The sequence below is a fragment of the Oncorhynchus gorbuscha genome, unplaced genomic scaffold (genome assembly GCF_021184085.1).
Source record: "Oncorhynchus gorbuscha isolate QuinsamMale2020 ecotype Even-year unplaced genomic scaffold, OgorEven_v1.0 Un_scaffold_6856, whole genome shotgun sequence".
Classification (NCBI taxonomy): domain Eukaryota; kingdom Metazoa; phylum Chordata; class Actinopteri; order Salmoniformes; family Salmonidae; genus Oncorhynchus; species Oncorhynchus gorbuscha.
The window spans coordinates 169-19519 of record NW_025750365.1 but is presented as its reverse complement, the minus strand read 5'-3'; the positions used below and the strand labels follow the sequence as shown (position 1 = coordinate 19519).

The following is a 19351-nucleotide window of genomic DNA, read 5'->3' as shown; positions in this document are numbered from 1 at the left end:
TAACATTTATGTTAATTAGGACGCTAACATATATGTTAATTAGCGCGTAACATTTATGTTAATTTGTGCATAACATGTATGTTAATTAGTGCGTAACATTTATGTTAATTAGGACGCAACATTTATGTTAATTAGTGCGTACCATTTATGCTAATTAGGACATAACATTTATGTTAATTAGTGTGTAACATTTATGCGAATTAGAACGTAAAATTTATGTTAATTAAGACGTTGAGTAGTACTAGTTTAAATAAGGGTCGATTGTCCGTGCCAGTGCTGAAATCTTAATTAGCAGAAAGAAAAAAATTCCCCCCCAGAAATCTGTCAGTTTAAGCTAGATATATAGCTGTGGTAGAGGTGAGACTCTCACGGACACGTAGAAGTCAGTTAGTTTTCTCTAAGACGCCCACAGGCCTCACTAGACTCGTCTGAAGGTCTCTGATGGGTTCAGTTTAGACAGGCCTTAGTCTCTGATGGGTTCAGTTTGGACAGGCCTTAGTCTCTGATGGGTTCAGTTTAGACAGGCCTTAGTCTCTGATGGGTTCAGTTTGGACAGGCCTCAGTCTCTGATGGCCTTAGTCTCTGATGGCCTTAGTCTCTGATGGCCTCAGTCTCTGATGGCCTCAGTCTCTGATGGCCTTAGTCTCTGATGGCCTCAGTGTCTGATGGCCTTAGTCTCTGATGGCCTTAGTCTCTGATGGCCTCAGTCTCTGATGGCCTCAGTCTCTGATGGCCTCAGTCTCTGATGGCCTTAGTCTCTGATGGCCTTAGTCTCTGATGGGTTCAGTTTAGACAGGCCTTAGTCTCTGATGGGTTCAGTTTAGACAGGCCTTAGTCTCTGATGGTTTAGTCTCTGATGGCCTTAGTCTCTGATGGGTTCAGTTTGGACAGGCCTTAGTCTCTGATGGCCTCAGTCTCTGATGGCCTCAGTCTCTGATGGCCTTAGTCTCTGATGGTCTTAGTCTCTGATGGCCTTAGTCTCTGATGGCCTCAGTCTCTGATGGGTTCAGCTTGGACAGGCCTTAGTCTCTGATGGCCTTAGTCTCTGATGGCCTTAGTCTCTGATGGCCTTAGTCTCTGATGGCCTTAGTCTCTGATGGGTTCAGTTTGGACAGGCCTTAGTCTCTGATGGGTTCAGTTTGGACAGGCCTTAGTCTCTGATGGCCTTAGTCTCTGATGGCCTTAGTCTCTGATGGGTTCAGTTTAGACGGGCCTTAGTCTCTGATGGCCTTAGTCTCTGATGGCCTTAGTCTCTGATGGCCTTAGTCTCTGATGGGTTTAGTCTCTGATGGCCTCAGTCTCTGATGGCCTTAGTCTCTGATGGCCTTAGTCTCTGATGGCCTCAGTCTCTGATGGGTTCAGTTTGGACAGGCCTTAGTCTCTGATGGGTTCAGTTTGAACAGGCCTTAGTCTCTGATGGGTTCAGTTTAGACAGGCCTTAGTCCTGATGGGTTAGTCCTGGGCCTTTAGTCAGGCCTTAGTCTCTGATGGCCTCAGTTTAGATGGCCTTATCTCTGATGGCCTTAGTCTCTGATGGCCTTAGTCTCTGATGGCCTCAGTCTCTGATGGCCTTTAGTCTCTGATGGCCTTAGTCTCTGATGGCCTTAGTCTCTGATGGCTGTAGTTCTGATGGCCTTAGTCTCTGATGGCCTTAGTCCTGATGGCCTTAGTCTCTGATGGGTTCAGTTTGGGACAGGCCTTAGTCTCTGATGGGTCAGTCCTGATGGTCAGGCCTTAGTTCAGTCTGATGGCCTTAGTCTCTGATGGCCTTAGTCCTGATGGGTTCAGTTTGGACAGGCCTTAGTCTCTGATGGGTCTCAGTTTGGACAGGCCCTTAGTCTCTGATGGGTTCAGTTTAGACAGGCCTTAGTCTCTGATGGCCTCAGTCTCTGATGGCCTTAGTCTCTGATGGGTTCAGTTTAGACAGGCCTTAGTCTCTGATGGCCTTAGTCTCTGATGGCCTTAGTCCCTGATGGGTCCAGCTTTGGACAGGCCTTAGTCTCCTGATGGGTTCAGTCTTAGTCTCTGATGGCCTTAGTCTCTGATGGCCTTAGTCTCTGATGGGTTCAGTTTGGACAGGCCTTTGTAGTCTCTGATGGTTCAGTTTAGACAGGCCTTAGTCTCTGATGGCCTCAGTCCTGATGGCCTTAGTCCTGATGGGTTCAGTTTAGACAGGCCTTTAGTCCTGATGGCCCTCAGTCCTGATGGCCTTAGTCCTGATGGGTTCAGTTTGGACAGGCCTTAGTCCTGATGGCCTTAGTCTCTGATGGCCTTAGTCTCTGAAGGGTCTCAGTTTATTGACAGGTCTTAGTCTCTGATGGCCCCAGTCTCTTGATGGTCTTAGTCTCTGATGGCCTTAGTCTCTGATGGCCTCAGTCTCTGATGGCCTTAGTCTCTGATGGGTTTGTCTTGATGGCCTTAGTCTCTGATGGCCTTAGTCTCTGATGGCCTTAGTCTCTGATGGCCTTAGTCTCTGATGGGTTAGTCTCTAGATGGCCTTAGTCCTGATGGGTTCAGTTTAGACAGGCCTTAGTCTCTGATGGGTCTCAGTTTGGACAGGCCTTAGTCTCTGATGGGTCCAGTTTAGACAGGCCTTAGTCTCTGATGGGTTCAGTTTGGACAGGCCTTAGTCTCTGATGGGTTCAGTTTAGACAGGCCTTAGTCTCTGATGGGTTCAGTTTAGACAGGCCTTAGTCTCTGGATGGCCCTCAGTCCTGATGGCCTCAGTCCTGATGGCCCCAGTCCTGATGGCCTCAGTCTCTGATGGCCTTAGTCCTCTGATGGCCTCAGTCTCTGATGGCCTTAGTCCTGATGGCCTTAGTCCTGATGGCCTTAGTCCTGATGGCCCCTAGTCTCTGATGGCCTTAGTCTCTGATGGCCTCAGTCTCTGATGGCCTTAGTCTCTGATGGCCTTAGTCCTGATGGCCTTAGTCTCTGATGGCCTTAGTCTCTGATGGCCTTAGTCTCTGATGGCCTTAGTCTCTGGGATGGCCTTAGTCTCTGATGGCCTTAGTCTCTGATGGGTTCAGCTTTCCCATAACATAATGATGTTCAGTTACCCTCCACAAAATGTGCGCTGCACAGTGCTTTCCGTGTAACTTGGGAGAATTCAGTGAATGCTGTTGAGGGTCGATAAGCAGAGCTACAATTCCTGTTGTGTCTGAGGTGAAGGAAGTAAACATTTTCTCTGTTTCTCTCCTCACTTTCTACTTTCCAGCGTAAACGCCTTGCATCAAATTACCTGAATGACTTCACTCTTCCTGTCAGTGAGAGGTAAAACACATTTATACTGACCCCATCAACACAACTAGACAGGACTGGTAAAACACATTTATACTGACCCCATCAACACAACTAGACAGGACTGGTAAAACACATTTATACTGACCCCATCAACACAACTAGACAGGACTGGTAAAACACATTTATACTGACCCCATCAACACAACTAGACAGGACTGGTAAAACACATTTATACTGACCCATCACCACAACTAGACAGGACTGGTAAAACACATTTATACTGACCCCATCAACACAACTAGACAGGACTGGTAAAACACATTTATACTGACCCCATCAACACAACTAGACAGGACTGGTAAACACATTTATACTGACCCATCAACACAACTAGACAGGACTGGTAAAACACATTTATACTGACCCCATCAACACAACTAGACAGGACTGGTAAAACACATTTATACTGACCCATCAACACAACTAGACAGGACTGGTAAAACACATTTATACTGACCCCATCAACACAACTAGACAGGACTGGTAAAACACATTTATACTGACCCCATCAACACAACTAGACAGGACTGGTAAAACACATTTATACTGACCCCATCAACACAACTAGACAGGACTGGTAAAACACATTTATACTGACCCCATCAACACAACTAGACAGGACTGGTAAAACACATTTATACTGACCCCATCAACACAACTAGACAGGACTGGTAAAACACATTTATACTGACCCATCAACACAACTAGACAGGACTGGTAAAACACATTTATACTGACCCCATCAACACAACTAGACAGGACTGGTAAAACACATTTATACTGACCCCATCAACACAACTAGACAGGACTGGTAAAACACATTTATACTGACCCATCAACACAACTAGACAGGACTGGTAAAACACATTTATACTGACCCATCAATAAATTGCACACCTATAAACATTATAGCTGGACTTTGTGGTTGATCAAAAAGAGGTCCAGGCCACAGAGCTTGACTGTAATTACACTGTATCCTACTAGACTAGAGCGTGGACTGTAATTACACTGTATCCTACTAGACTAGAGCATGGACTGTAATTACACTGTATCCTACTAGACTAGAGCATGGACTGTAATTACAGTGTATCCTACTAGACTAGAGCATGGACTGTAATTACACTGTATCCTACTAGACTAGAGCATGGACTGTAATTACACTGTATCCTACTAGACTAGAGCATGGACTGTAATTACAGTGTATCCTACTAGACTAGAGCATGGACTGTAATTACACTGTACCCTACTAGACTAGAGCATGGACTGTAATTACACTGTACCCTACTAGACTAGAGCATGGACTGTAATTACACTGTACCCTACTAGACTAGAGCATGGACTGTAATTACACTGTATCCTACTAGACTAGAGCATGGACTGTAATTACACTGCATCCTACTAGACTAGAGCATGGACTGTAATTACACTGTACCCTACTAGACTAGAGCATGGACTGTAATTACACTGTATCCTACTAGACTAGAGCGTGGACTGTAATTACACTGTACCCTACTAGACTAGAGCATGGACTGTAATTACACTCTATCCTACTAGACTAGAGCATGGACTGTAATTACACTGTACCCTACTAGACTAGAGCATGGACTGTAATTACACTGTATCCTACTAGACTAGAGCATGGACTGTAATTACACTGTACCCTACTAGACTAGAGCATGGACTGTAATTACACTGTACCCTACTAGACTAGAGCATGGACTGTAATTACACTGTATCCTACTAGACTAGAGCATGGACTGTAATTACACTGTACCCTACTAGACTAGAGCATGGACTGTAATTACACTGTATCCTACTACACTAGAGCATGGACTGTAATTACACTGTATCCTACTAGACTAGAGCATGGACTGTAATTACACTGTACCCTACTAGACTAGAGCATGGACTGTAATTACACTGCATCCTACTAGACTAGAGCATGGACTGTAATTACACTGTATCCTACTAGACTAGAGCATGGACTGTAATTACACTGTATCCTACTACACTAGAGCATGGACTGTAATTACACTGTATCCTACTAGACTAGAGCATGGACTGTAATTACACTGCATCCTACTAGACTAGAGCATGGACTGTAATTACACTGTATCCTACTAGACTAGAGCATGGACTGTAATTACACTGTATCCTACTAGACTAGAGCATGGACTGTAATTACACTGTATCCTACTAGACTAGAGCATGGACTGTAATTACACTGTACCCTACTAGACTAGAGCATGGACTGTAATTACACTGTATCCTACTAGACTAGAGCATGGACTGTAATTACACTGCATCCTACTAGACTAGAGCATGGACTGTAATTACACTGTATCCTACTAGACTAGAGCATGGACTGTAATTACACTGTACCCTACTAGACTAGAGCATGGACTGTAATTACACTGTATCCTACTAGACTAGAGCATGGACTGTAATTACACTGTACCCTACTAGACTAGAGCATGGACTGTAATTACACTGTACCCTACTAGACTAGAGCATGGACTGTAATTACACTGTATCCTACTAGACTAGAGCATGTCTGTGTTGATATGAGCTGCGTTCCCCAGAACAGAGATGTCGCAGGTCTGTTGCGCAATGTTTCCCGGTCTAAAACCCTGTTCCTGCACCCCTTCCCCTCTCCGGCCCAAACTGCTGCTCAACCCCCATTGTCTTCACCTGTTGTCAGCTACTAACCTGTTATCTGCTTTCCTGTGTTACGCACGCTAGCCACTGAGGACTACAGATGGAAGGTATGTACCGGAGCATGATTACAGCTACGATGTGTCTGACATAGTAGTTATAGTGGTGTATACTGTAGATAGTGGTGTTGTGGTGTGGTATACTGTAGATAGTGGTGTTGTAGTGTTGTATACTGTAGATAGTAGTGTTGTAGTGTTGTATACTGTAGATAGTAGTGTTGTAGTGTTGTATACTGTAGATAGTGGTGTTGTAGTGTGGTATACTGTAGATAGTGGTGTTGTAGTGTTGTATACTGTAGATAGTGGTGTTGTATACTGTAGATAGTAGTGTTGTAGTGTTGTATACTGTAGATAGTGGTGTTGTAGTGTTGTATACTGTAGATAGTGGTGTTGTAGTGTTGTATACTGTAGATAGTGGTGTTGTATACTGTAGATAGTGGTGTTGTGGTGTTGTATACTGTAGATAGTGGTGTTGTATACTGTAGATAGTGGTGTTGTAGTGTTGTATACTGTAGATAGTGGTGTTGTAGTGTTGTATACTGTAGATAGTGGTGTGGTATACTGTGTTGTATAGTGTAGATAGTGGTGTTGTGTTGTATACTGTAGATAGTAGTGTTGTAGTGTTGTATACTGTAGATAGTGGTGTTGTATACTGTAGATAGTGGTGTTGTAGTGTTGTATACTGTAGATAGTGGTGTTGTGGTGTTGTATACTGTAGATAGTGGTGTTGTATACTGTAGATAGTGGTGTTGTAGTGATTGTTGTATACTGTAGATAGTGGTGTGTTGTATACTGTAGATAGTGGTGTTGTAGTGTTGTATACTGTAGATAGTGGTGTTGTAGTGTTGTATACTGTAGATAGTGGTGTTGTCTGTGTTGTATACTGTAGATAGTGGTGTTGTAGTGTTGTATACTGTAGATAGTGGTGTTGTAGTGTGGTATACTGTAGATAGTGGTGTTGTATACTGTAGATAGTGGTGTTGTATACTGTAGATAGTGGTGTTGTAGTGTTGTATACTGTAGATAGTGGTGTTGTAGTGTGGTGTGGTGTTGTATACTGTAGATAGTGGTGTTGTATACTGTAGATAGTGGTGTTGTAGTGTTGTATACTGTAGATAGTGGTGTTGTAGTGGTGTATACTGTAGATAGTGGTGTTGTAGTGTTGTATACTGTAGATAGTGGTGTTGTAGTGTTGTATACTGTAGATAGTGGTGTATACTGTAGATAGTGGTGTTGTAGTGGTGTATACTGTAGATAGTGGTGTGGTATACTGTAGATAGTGGTGTTGTAGTGTTGTATACTGTAGATAGTGGTGTTGTATACTGTAGATAGTGGTGTTGTATACTGTAGATAGTGGTGTTGTAGTGTTGTATACTGTAGATAGTGGTGTTGTGTGTGTTGTATACTGTAGATAGTGGTGTTGTAGTGTTGTATACTGTAGATAGTGGTGTTGTATACTGTAGATAGTGGTGTTGTATACTGTAGATAGTGGTGTTGTTGTATACTGTAGATAGTGGTGTTGTATATACTGTAGATAGTGGTGTTGTAGTGTTGTATACTAGTGGTGTTGATAGTAGGTGTGTTGTATACTGTAGATAGTGGTGTTGTAGTGTTGTATACTGTAGATAGTGGTGTTGTATGTTGTATACTGTAGATAGTGGTGTTGTAGTGTTGTATACTGTAGATAGTGGTGTTGTAGTGTTGTATACTGTAGATAGTGGTGTTGTAGTGTTGTATACTAGTAGTTGTAGTGGTGTTGTAGTGTTGTATACTGTAGATAGTGGTGTTGTAGTGTTGTATACTGTAGATAGTGGTGTTGTAGTGTTGTATACTGTAGATAGTGGTGTTGTAGTGGTGTATACTGTAGATAGTGGTGTTGTAGTGTGGTGTGGTGTTGTATACTGTAGATAGTGGTGTTGTATACTGTAGATAGTGGTGTTGTAGTGTTGTATACTGTAGATAGTGGTGTTGTAGTGTTGTATACTGTAGATAGTGGTGTTGTATACTGTAGATAGTGGTGTTGTAGTGTTGTATACTGTAGATAGTGGTGTTGTAGTGTTGTATACTGTAGATAGTGGTGTTGTATACTGTAGATAGTGGTGTTGTAGTGTTGTATACTGTAGATAGTGGTGTTGTATACTGTAGATAGTGGTGTTGTATACTGTAGATAGTGGTGTTGTATATACTGTAGATAGTGGTGTTGTAGTGTTGTATACTGTAGATAGTGGTGTTGTAGTGTTGTATACTGTAGATAGTGGTGTTGTAGTGTTGTATACTGTAGATAGTGGTGTTGTATACTGTAGATAGTGTGTTGTATACTGTAGATAGTGGTGTTGTATACTGTAGATAGTGGTGTTGTAGTGTTGTATACTGTAGATAGTGTAGATAGTGGTGTTGTAGTGTTGTATACTGTAGATAGTGGTGTTGTAGTGTTGTATACTGTAGATAGTGGTGTTGTAGTGTTGTATACTGTAGATAGTGGTGTTGTATACTGTAGATAGTGGTGTTGTATACTGTAGATAGTGGTGTTGTATACTGTAGATAGTGGTGTTGTAGTGTTGTATACTGTAGATAGTGGTGTATACTGTAGATAGTGGTGTTGTATACTGTAGATAGTGGTGTTGTATACTGTAGATAGTGGTGTTGTATACTGTAGATAGTGGTGTTGTAGTGTTGTATACTGTAGATAGTGGTGTTGTAGTGTTGTATACTGTAGATAGTGGTGTTGTAGTGTTGTATACTGTAGATAGTGGTGTTGTATACTGTAGATAGTGGTGTTGTAGTGTTGTATACTGTAGATAGTGGTGTTGTATACTGTAGATAGTGGTGTTGTATACTGTAGATAGTGGTGTTGTAGTGTTGTATACTGTAGATAGTGGTGTTGTATACTGTAGATAGTGGTGTTGTAGTGTTGTATACTGTAGATAGTGGTGTTGTATACTGTAGATAGTGGTGTTGTATACTGTAGATAGTGGTGTTGTAGTGTTGTATACTGTAGATAGTGGTGTTGTAGTGTTGTATACTGTAGATAGTGGTGTTGTATACTGTAGATAGTGGTGTTGTAGTGTTGTATACTGTAGATAGTGGTGTTGTAGTGTTGTATACTGTAGATAGTGGTGTTGTAGTGTTGTAGTTAGTGGTGTTGTATACTGTAGATAGTGTGTTGTAGTGTTGTATACTGTAGATAGTGGTGTTGTATACTGTAGATAGTGGTGTTGTAGTGTTGTATACTGTAGATAGTGGTGTTGTATACTGTAGATAGTGGTGTTGTATACTGTAGATAGTGGTGTTGTAGTGTTGTATACTGTAGATAGTGGTGTTGTAGTGTTGTATACTGTAGATAGTGGTGTTGTAGTGTTGTATACTGTAGATAGTGGTGTTGTAGTGTTGTATACTGTAGATAGTGGTGTTGTAGTGTTGTATACTGTAGATAGTGGTGTTGTAGTGTTGTATACTGTAGATAGTGGTGTTGTAGTGTTGTATACTGTAGATAGTGGTGTTGTATACTGTAGATAGTGTGTTGTGGTGTTGTATACTGTAGATAGTGGTGTTGTAGTGTTGTATACTGTAGATAGTGGTGTTGTATACTGTAGATAGTGGTGTTGTATACTGTAGATAGTGGTGTTGTAGTGTTGTATACTGTAGATAGTGGTGTTGTATACTGTAGATAGTGGTGTTGTAGTGTTGTATACTGTAGATAGTGGTGTTGTAGTGTTGTATACTGTAGATAGTGGTGTTGTAGTGTTGTATACTGTAGATAGTGGTGTTGTATACTGTAGATAGTGGTGTTGTAGTGTTGTATACTGTAGATAGTGGTGTTGTAGTGTTGTATACTGTAGATAGTGGTGTTGTATACTGTAGATAGTGGTGTTGTAGTGTTGTATACTGTAGATAGTGGTGTTGTATACTGTAGATAGTGGTGTTGTAGTGTTGTATACTGTAGATAGTGGTGTTGTAGTGTTGTATACTGTAGATAGTGGTGTTGTAGTGTTGTATACTGTAGATAGTGGTGTTGTATACTGTAGATAGTGGTGTTGTAGTGTTGTATACTGTAGATAGTGGTGTTGTAGTGTAGTGATAGTGGTGTTGTATACTGTAGATAGTGGTGTTGTAGTGTTGTACTGTAGATAGTGGTGTTGTAGTGTTGTATACTGTAGATAGTGGTGTTGTAGTGTTGTATACTGTAGATAGTGGTGTTGTATGTTGTATACTGTAGATAGTGGTGTTGTATACTGTAGATAGTGGTGTTGTAGTGTTGTATACTGTAGATAGTGGTGTTGTAGTGTTGTATACTGTAGATAGTGGTGTTGTAGTGTTGTATACTGTAGATAGTGGTGTTGTAGTGTTGTATACTGTAGATAGTGGTGTTGTAGTGTTGTATACTGTAGATAGTGGTGTTGTAGTGTTGTATACTGTAGATAGTGGTGTTGTATACTGTAGATAGTGGTGTTGTAGTGTTGTATACTGTAGATAGTGGTGTTGTATACTGTAGATAGTGGTGTTGTAGTGTTGTATACTGTAGATAGTGGTGTTGTATACTGTAGATAGTGGTGTTGTATACTGTAGATAGTGGTGTTGTAGTGTTGTATACTGTAGATAGTGGTGTTGTAGTGTTGTATACTGTAGATAGTGGTGTTGTAGTGTTGTATACTGTAGATAGTGGTGTTGTAGTGTTGTATACTGTAGATAGTGGTGTTGTAGTAGATAGTGTATACTGTAGATAGTGGTGTTGTAGTGTTGTATACTGTAGATAGTGGTGTTGTATACTGTAGATAGTGGTGTTGTAGTGTTGTATACTGTAGTAGATAGTGGTGTTGTAGTGTTTGTATACTGTAGATAGTGGTGTTGTAGTGTTGTATACTGTAGATAGTGGTGTTGTAGTGTTGTATACTGTAGATAGTGGTGTTGTATACTGTAGATAGTGGTGTTGTAGTGTTGTATACTGTAGATAGTGGTGTTGTAGTGTTGTATACTGTAGATGGGTGTTGTAGTGTTGTACTGTAGATAGTGGTGTTGTATACTGTAGATAGTGGTGTTGTAGTGTTGTATACTGTAGATAGTGGTGTTGTATACTGTAGATAGTGGTGTTGTAGTGTTGTATACTGTAGATAGTGGTGTTGTAGTGTTGTATACTGTAGATAGTGGTGTTGTATACTGTAGATAGTGGTGTTGTATACTGTAGATAGTGGTGTTGTATACTGTAGATAGTGGTGTTGTATACTGTAGATAGTGGTGTTGTAGTGTTGTATACTGTAGATAGTGGTGTTGTATACTGTAGATAGTGGTGTTGTAGTGTTGTATACTGTAGATAGTGGTGTGTGGTGTTGTAGTGTTGTATACTGTAGATAGTGGTGTTGTAGTGTGGTATACTGTAGATAGTGGTGTTGTAGTGGTGTATACTGTAGATAGTGGTGTTGTGGTGTTGTATACTGTAGATAGTGGTGTTGTAGTGTTGTATACTGTAGATAGTGGTGTTGTAGTGTTGTATACTGTAGATAGTGGTGTTGTATACTGTAGATAGTGGTGTTGTAGTGTTGTATACTGTAGATAGTGGTGTTGTATACTGTAGATTGTATACTGTAGATAGTGGTGTTGTAGTGTTGTATACTGTAGATAGTGGTGTTGTGGTGTTGTATACTGTAGATAGTGGTGTTGTAGTGTTGTATACTGTAGATAGTGGTGTTGTAGTGTTGTATACTGTAGATAGTGGTGTTGTAGTGTTGTATACTGTAGATAGTGGTGTTGTATACTGTAGATAGTGGTGTTGTAGTGTTGTATACTGTAGATAGTGGTGTTGTAGTGTTGTATACTGTAGATAGTGGTGTTGTAGTGTTGTATACTGTAGATAGTGGTGTTGTAGTGTTGTATACTGTAGATAGTGGTGTTGTAGTGTTGTATACTGTAGATAGTGGTGTGGTGTTGTATACTGTAGATAGTGGTGTTGTAGTGTGGTATACTGTAGATAGTGGTGTTGTAGTGTTGTATACTGTAGATAGTGGTGTTGTTGTAGTAGATAGTGGTGTTGTAGTGTTGTATACTGTAGATAGTGGTGTTGTATACTGTAGATAGTGGTGTTGTAGTGTTGTATACTGTAGATAGTGGTGTTGTATACTGTAGATAGTGGTGTTGTAGTGTTGTATACTGTAGATAGTGGTGTTGTAGTGTTGTATACTGTAGATAGTGGTGTTGTGTTGTACTGTGTAGATAGTGGTATACTGTAGATAGTGGTGTTGTATACTGTAGATAGTGGTGTTACTGTAGATGTGGTGTTGTAGTGTTGTATACTGTAGATAGTGGTGTTGTAGTGTTGTATACTGTAGATAGTGGTGTTGTATACTGTAGATAGTGGTGTTGTATACTGTAGATAGTGGTGTTGTAGTGTTGTATACTGTAGATAGTGGTGTTGTAGTGTTGTATACTGTAGATAGTGGTGTTGTATACTGTAGATAGTGGTGTTGTAGTGTTGTATACTGTAGATAGTGGTGTTGTAGTGTTGTATACTGTAGATAGTGGTGTTGTAGTGTTGTATACTGTAGATAGTGGTGTTGTATACTGTAGATAGTGTTGTATACTGTAGATAGTGGTGTTGTAGTGTTGTATACTGTAGATAGTAGTGTTGTAGTGTGTATACTGTAGATAGTGGTGTTGTAGTGTTGTATACTGTAGATAGTGGTGTTGTAGTGGTGTATACTGTAGATAGTGGTGTTGTAGTGTTGTATACTGTAGATAGTGGTGTTGTATACTGTAGATAGTGGTGTTGTAGTGTTGTATACTGTAGATAGTGGTGTTGTATACTGTAGATAGTGGTGTTGTATACTGTAGATAGTGGTGTTGTAGTGTTGTATACTGTAGATAGTGGTGTTGTAGTGTTGTATACTGTAGATAGTGGTGTTGTATTGTTGTATACTGTAGATAGTGGTGTTGTATACTGTAGATAGTGGTGTTGTATACTGTAGATAGTGGTGATAGTGGTGTTGTATACTGTAGATAGTGGTGTTGTAGTGTTGTACACTGTAGATAGTGGTGTTGTATACTGTAGATAGTGGTGTTGTATACTGTAGATAGTGGTGTTGTAGTGGTGTATACTGTAGATAGTGGTGTTGTGGTGTTGTATACTGTAGATAGTAGTGGTGTATACTGTAGATAGTGGTGTTGTAGTGTTGTATACTGTAGATAGTGGTGTTGTGGTGTTGTATACTGTAGATAGTGGTGTTGTATACTGTAGATAGTGGTGTTGTAGTGTTGTATACTGTAGATAGTGGTGTTGTAGTGTTGTATACTGTAGATAGTGGTGTTGTAGTGTTGTATACTGTAGATAGTGGTGTTGTATACTGTAGATAGTAGTGTTGTAGTGTTGTATACTGTAGATAGTGGTGTTGTAGTGTTGTATACTGTAGATTGTAGTGTTGTATACTGTAGATAGTGGTGTTGTAGTGGTGGTGTTGTGGTGGTATACTGTAGATAGTGGTGTTGTATACTGTAGTGTGGTATACTGTAGATAGTGGTGTTGTATACTGTAGATAGTGGTTGTAGTGTATACTGTAGATAGTGGTGTTGTAGTGTTGTATACTGTAGATAGTGGTGTTGTAGTGTTGTATACTGTAGATAGTGGTGTTGTATACTGTAGATAGTGGTGTTGTAGTGTTGTATACTGTAGATAGTGGTGTTGTAGTGTTGTATACTGTAGATAGTGGTGTTGTAGTGTTGTATACTGTAGATAGTGGTGTTGTAGTGTTGTATACTGTAGATAGTGGTGTTGTAGTGTTGTATACTGTAGATAGTAGTGTTGTAGTGTGGTATACTGTAGATAGTGGTGTTGTAGTGTGGTATACTGTAGATAGTGGTGTTGTAGTGGTGTATACTGTAGATAGTGGTGTTGTAGTGTTGTATACTGTAGATAGTGGTGTTGTATACTGTAGATAGTGGTGTTGTAGTGTTGTATACTGTAGATAGTGGTGTTGTATACTGTAGATAGTGGTGTTGTATACTGTAGATAGTGGTGTTGTAGTGTTGTATACTGTAGATAGTGGTGTTGTAGTGTTGTATACTGTAGATAGTGGTGTTGTATTGTTGTATACTGTAGATAGTGGTGTTGTATACTGTAGATAGTGGTGTTGTATACTGTAGATAGTGGTGATAGTGGTGTTGTATACTGTAGATAGTGGTGTTGTAGTGTTGTACACTGTAGATAGTGGTGTTGTATACTGTAGATAGTGGTGTTGTATACTGTAGATAGTGGTGTTGTAGTGGTGTATACTGTAGATAGTGGTGTTGTAGTGTTGTATACTGTAGATAGTAGTGGTGTATACTGTAGATAGTGGTGTTGTAGTGTTGTATACTGTAGATAGTGGTGTTGTGGTGTTGTATACTGTAGATAGTGGTGTTGTATACTGTAGATAGTGGTGTTGTAGTGTTGTATACTGTAGATAGTGGTGTTGTAGTGTTGTATACTGTAGATAGTGGTGTTGTATACTGTAGATAGTAGTGTTGTAGTGTTGTATACTGTAGATAGTGGTGTTGTAGTGTTGTATACTGTAGATAGTGGTGTTGTAGTGTTGTATACTGTAGATAGTGGTGTTGTAGTGGTGTATACTGTAGATAGTGGTGTTGTAGTGTGGTATACTGTAGATAGTGGTGTTGTATACTGTAGATAGTGGTGTTGTATACTGTAGATAGTGGTGTTATATACTGTAGATAGTGGTGTTGTGGTGTTGTATACTGTAGATAGTGGTGTTGTAGTGGTGTATACTGTAGATAGTGGTGTTGTATACTGTAGATAGTGGTGTTGTATACTGTAGATAGTGGTGTTGTAGTGTTGTATACTGTAGATAGTGGTGTTGTAGTGTTGTATACTGTAGATAGTGGTGTTGTGGTGTTGTATACTGTAGATAGTGGTGTTGTAGTGTTGTATACTGTAGATAGTGGTGTTGTGGTGTTGTATACTGTAGATAGTGGTGTTGTAGTGTTGTATACTGTAGATAGTGGTGTTGTAGTGGTGTATACTGTAGATAGTGGTGTTGTAGTGTGGTATACTGTAGATAGTGGTGTTGTAGTTATTCCAACAGTCATTTGACAGATAATCTGAGAGATGGGGGACGATGTGACGAACTGTTAGAGGGCGATGTAATCAGAGAGATATTCAGTGTTTCACTGGATCAATCAACCAATCATTCAGTACTTTACAGTGGATCTACAGTCAAAAGCCCCGTCCACCCATAAAAGTGGGCGTTGTTTAGACGTGTCATTACTGTGACATTTGAAGGGCAGGTGGAAGAGAAGCCCTAACGGCCGTACGTCCTGAACCATGTGACTGTGTGTCTGTCCGACAGGAAGAGCTGGAGCACGACGACCACTGCTCCGTGTGTAAGGGGGACGGAGAGCTGCAGCTGTGCCACAACTGCCCCAGAGCCTACCACCCTGACTGCCTGCACCCACCTCTCAAAACACCGCCCCGGGGGGTCTGGGTTTGCACCAAGTGTCAGAAGAAGGTGGGAAGATAGAGATCTGGTTGGGGTAGAATGGATACTTTGTAATGCTACAGCGACATTTTAAGACTATAACAACACTACTGAATGACATCTACTGACTATAACAACACTACTGAATGACATCTACTGACTATAACAACACTACTGAATGACATCTGACTATAACAACACTACTGAATGACATCTACTGACTATAACAACACTACTGAATGACATCTGACTATAACAACACTACTGAATGACATCTACTGACTATAACAACACTACTGAATGACATCTACTGACTATAACAACACTACTGAATGACATCTACTGACTATAACAACACTACTGAATGACATCTACTGACTATAACAACACTACTGAATGACATCTACTGACTATAACAACACTACTGAATGACATCTACTGACTATAACAACACTACTGAATGACATCTGACTATAACAACACTACTGAATGACATCTACTGACTATAACAACACTACTGAATGACATCTACTGACTATAACAACACTACTGAATGACATCTACTGACTATAACAACACTACTGAATGACATCTACTGACTATAACAACACTACTGAATGACATCTACTGACTATAACAACACTACTGAATGTATTAGATGAAGGGAAGATAAATGTTTCCATCGTCCTCCATTTTATAACCTTGAGTCGTCCTCCATTTTATAACCTTGTGTCGTCCTCCATTTTACAACCTTGTGTCATCCTCCATTTTACAACCTTGTATCGTCCTCCATTTTACAACCTTGTGTCGTCCTCCATTTTATAACCTTGTATCGTCCTCCATTTTACAACCTTGTGTCGTCCTCCATTTTATAACCTTGTGTCGTCCTCCATTTTATAACCTTGTATCGTCCTCCATTTTATAACCTTGTGTCGTCCTCCATTTTATAACCTTGTGTTGTCCTCCATTTTACAACCTTGTGTTGTCCTCCATTTTATAACCTTGTGTTGTCCTCCATTTTATAACCTTGTGTTGTCCTCCATTTTACAACCTTGTGTTGTCCTCCATTTTACAACCTTGTATTTCCCTTCCTCCTGAAGGTTCTGAACAAAGAGAACATGTCGTGGCCACAGAACTTTGTCCAGTCCTATGTGACCCACAAGACGGGTGAGACACCTTTACCTGGCTATGCTGTGTTAATGCTAGGTGTATTGTGTGTGTTATGCTGTGTTAATGCTAGGTGTATTGTGTGTGTTATGCTGTGTTAATGCTAGGTGTGTGTGTGTGTTATGCTGTGTTAATGCTAGGTGTGTGTGTTATGCTGTGTTAATACTAGGTATATTGTGTGTTATGCTGTGTTAATGCTAGGTGTATTGTGTGTTTAGTGAGAGAGGGGGAGAAGAGGAGTCTGCTGAGGAGGAATGTAGAGCTGAAGAGGGAGTGTGCTCACCTGGAGGAACAGGATCAGCAGCTCAGCAAGTCCCTCACGGTATGACCTCTGACCTCTGACCTCTGACCCACTCACAACACAGTACAGCAGGACCAGCAACTCAGCAAGTCCCTCACGGTATGACCTCTGACCCACTCACAACACAGTACAGCAGGACCAGCAACTCAGCAAGTCCCTCACGGTATGACCTCTGACCTCTGACCCACTCACAACACAGTACAGCAGGACCAGCAACTCAGCAAGTCCCTCACGGTATGACCTCTGACCCCTGAAACACTCACAACACGGTATAGCAGGACCAACAAGTCCCTCACAATATGACCTCTGACCTACTCACAACACTGTACAGCAGGACCAACAAGTCCCTCACAGTATGACCTCTGACCCCGACACACTCACAACACGGTACAGCAGGACCAGAAGCTCAGCATGTCCCTCACGGTATGACCTCTGACCCCTGATACACTCACAACACAGTACAGCAGGACCAGAAGCTCAGCAAGTCCCTCACGGTATGACCTCTGACCCCTGACACACTCACAACACAGTACAGCAGGACCAGAAGCTCAGCAAGTCCCTCACAGTATGACCTCTGACCCCTGATACACTCACAACACAGTACAGCAGGACCAGCAACTCAGCAAGTCCCTCGCGGTATGACCTCTGACACACTCACAACACAGTACAGCAGGACCAGAAGCTCAGCAAGTCCCTCATGACCTTGACCCAACACCAACAAACACGCAATATGTACCCTAGACTAGATTAATCCCTCACTCATACCTAGAATGTGGTTTTACCACACTGCAAGTTTGATTGAATTTCGACAGAGATCCTGGATATAATGTTGAGATGGTCTCCACCCTATCAATGAGAGGCGTTGACCCAAAGGTGGGAAGGCAGGTGGTCTGCTTATCGGTCTGCTCACTATATTCCCGCATGGACAGATTTTGACGAGAGTGGATCCTCTCGCTTCGCTTCGTTCCTCTCTGATTATTGTGTTGGGACGGGAACGTAGTGATTTCCATTGAGATCAGAAGCTCAACAGCAGACTGCTACTAACTAGTCAGATTGAGCTCAACAGTGAAGCATATTACTACTAACTAGCCAGATGGAGCTCAACAGTGAAGCAGACTGCTAACTAACTAGTCAGATGGAGCTCAACAGTGAAGCAGACTGCTAACTAACTAGTCAGATGGAGCTCAACAGTGAAGCAGACTGCTACTAACTAGCCAGATGGAGCTCAACAGTGAAGCAGACTGCTAACTAACTAGCCAGATGTAGCTCAACAGCAGACTGCTAACTAACTAGCCAGATGGAGCTCAACAGTGAAGCAGACTGCTAACTAACTAGCCAGATGGAGCTCAACAGCAGACTGCTAACTAACTAGCCAGATGGAGCTCAACAGCAGACTGCTAACTAACTAGTCAGAAAGAGCTCAACAATGAAGCAGACTGCTAACTAACTAGCCAGATGGAGCTCAACAGTGAAGCAGACTGCTACTAACTAGCCAGATGGAGCTCAACAGTGAAGCAGACTGCTAACTAACTAGTCAGAAAGAGCTCAACAATGAAGCAGACTGCTAACTAACTAGCCAGATGGAGCTCAACAGTGAAGCAGACTGCTACTAACTAGCCAGATGGAGCTCAACAGTGAAGCAGACTGCTAACTAACTAGCCAGGTGTAGCTCAACAGCAGACTGCTAACTAACTAGCCAGATGGAGCTCAACAGTGAAGCAGACTGCTAACTAACTAGCCAGATGGAGCTCAACAGCAGACTGCTAACTAACTAGCCAGATGGAGCTCAACAGCAGACTGCTAACTAACTAGTCAGAAAGAGCTCAACAATGAAGCAGACTGCTAACTAACTAGCCAGATGGAGCTCAACAGTGAAGCAGACTGCTACTAACTAGCCAGATGGAGCTCAACAGTGAAGCAGTCTGCTAACTAACTAGTCAGAAAGAGCTCAACAATGAAGCAGACTGCTAACTAACTAGCCAGATGGAGCTCAACAGTGAAGCAGACTGCTAACTAACTAGCCAGATGGAGCTCAACAGTGAAGCAGACTGCTACTAACTAGCCAGATGGAGCTCAACAGTGAAGCAGACTGCTACTAACTAGCCAGATGGAGCTCAACAGTGAAGCAGACTGCTACTAACTAGCCAGATGGAGCTCAACAATGAAGCAGACTGCTACTAACTAGCCAGATGGAGCTCAACAGTGAAGCAGACTGCTAACTAACTAGCCAGATGGAGCTCAACAGTGAAGCAGACTGCTACTAACTAGCCAGATGGAGCTCAACAGTGAAGCAGACTGCTACTAACTAGTCAGATGGAGCAACAGTGAAGCAGACTGCTACTAACTAGCCAGATGGAGCTCAACAGTGAAGCAGACTGCTACTAACTAGCCAGATGGAGCTCAACAAT

At 41.4% G+C, this 19351-nt stretch overlaps 1 protein-coding gene across 1 annotated transcript; it reads left to right on the top strand.

Moving 5' to 3' along the window:
• The first annotated feature begins 3215 nt into the window (after nt 1-3215).
• On the top strand, nt 3216-17329 carry LOC124029574 (PHD finger protein 21B-like). Its single transcript, XM_046341237.1, has 5 exons — nt 3216-3273; nt 6046-6068; nt 15347-15505; nt 16576-16642; nt 16861-17329. The coding sequence occupies exons 1-5, from the start codon at nt 3246-3248 to the stop codon at nt 16968-16970; spliced, it is 387 nt and encodes a 128-aa protein (XP_046197193.1). The 5' UTR covers nt 3216-3245; the 3' UTR covers nt 16971-17329.
• The last annotated feature ends 2022 nt before the right edge of the window (nt 17330-19351 follow it).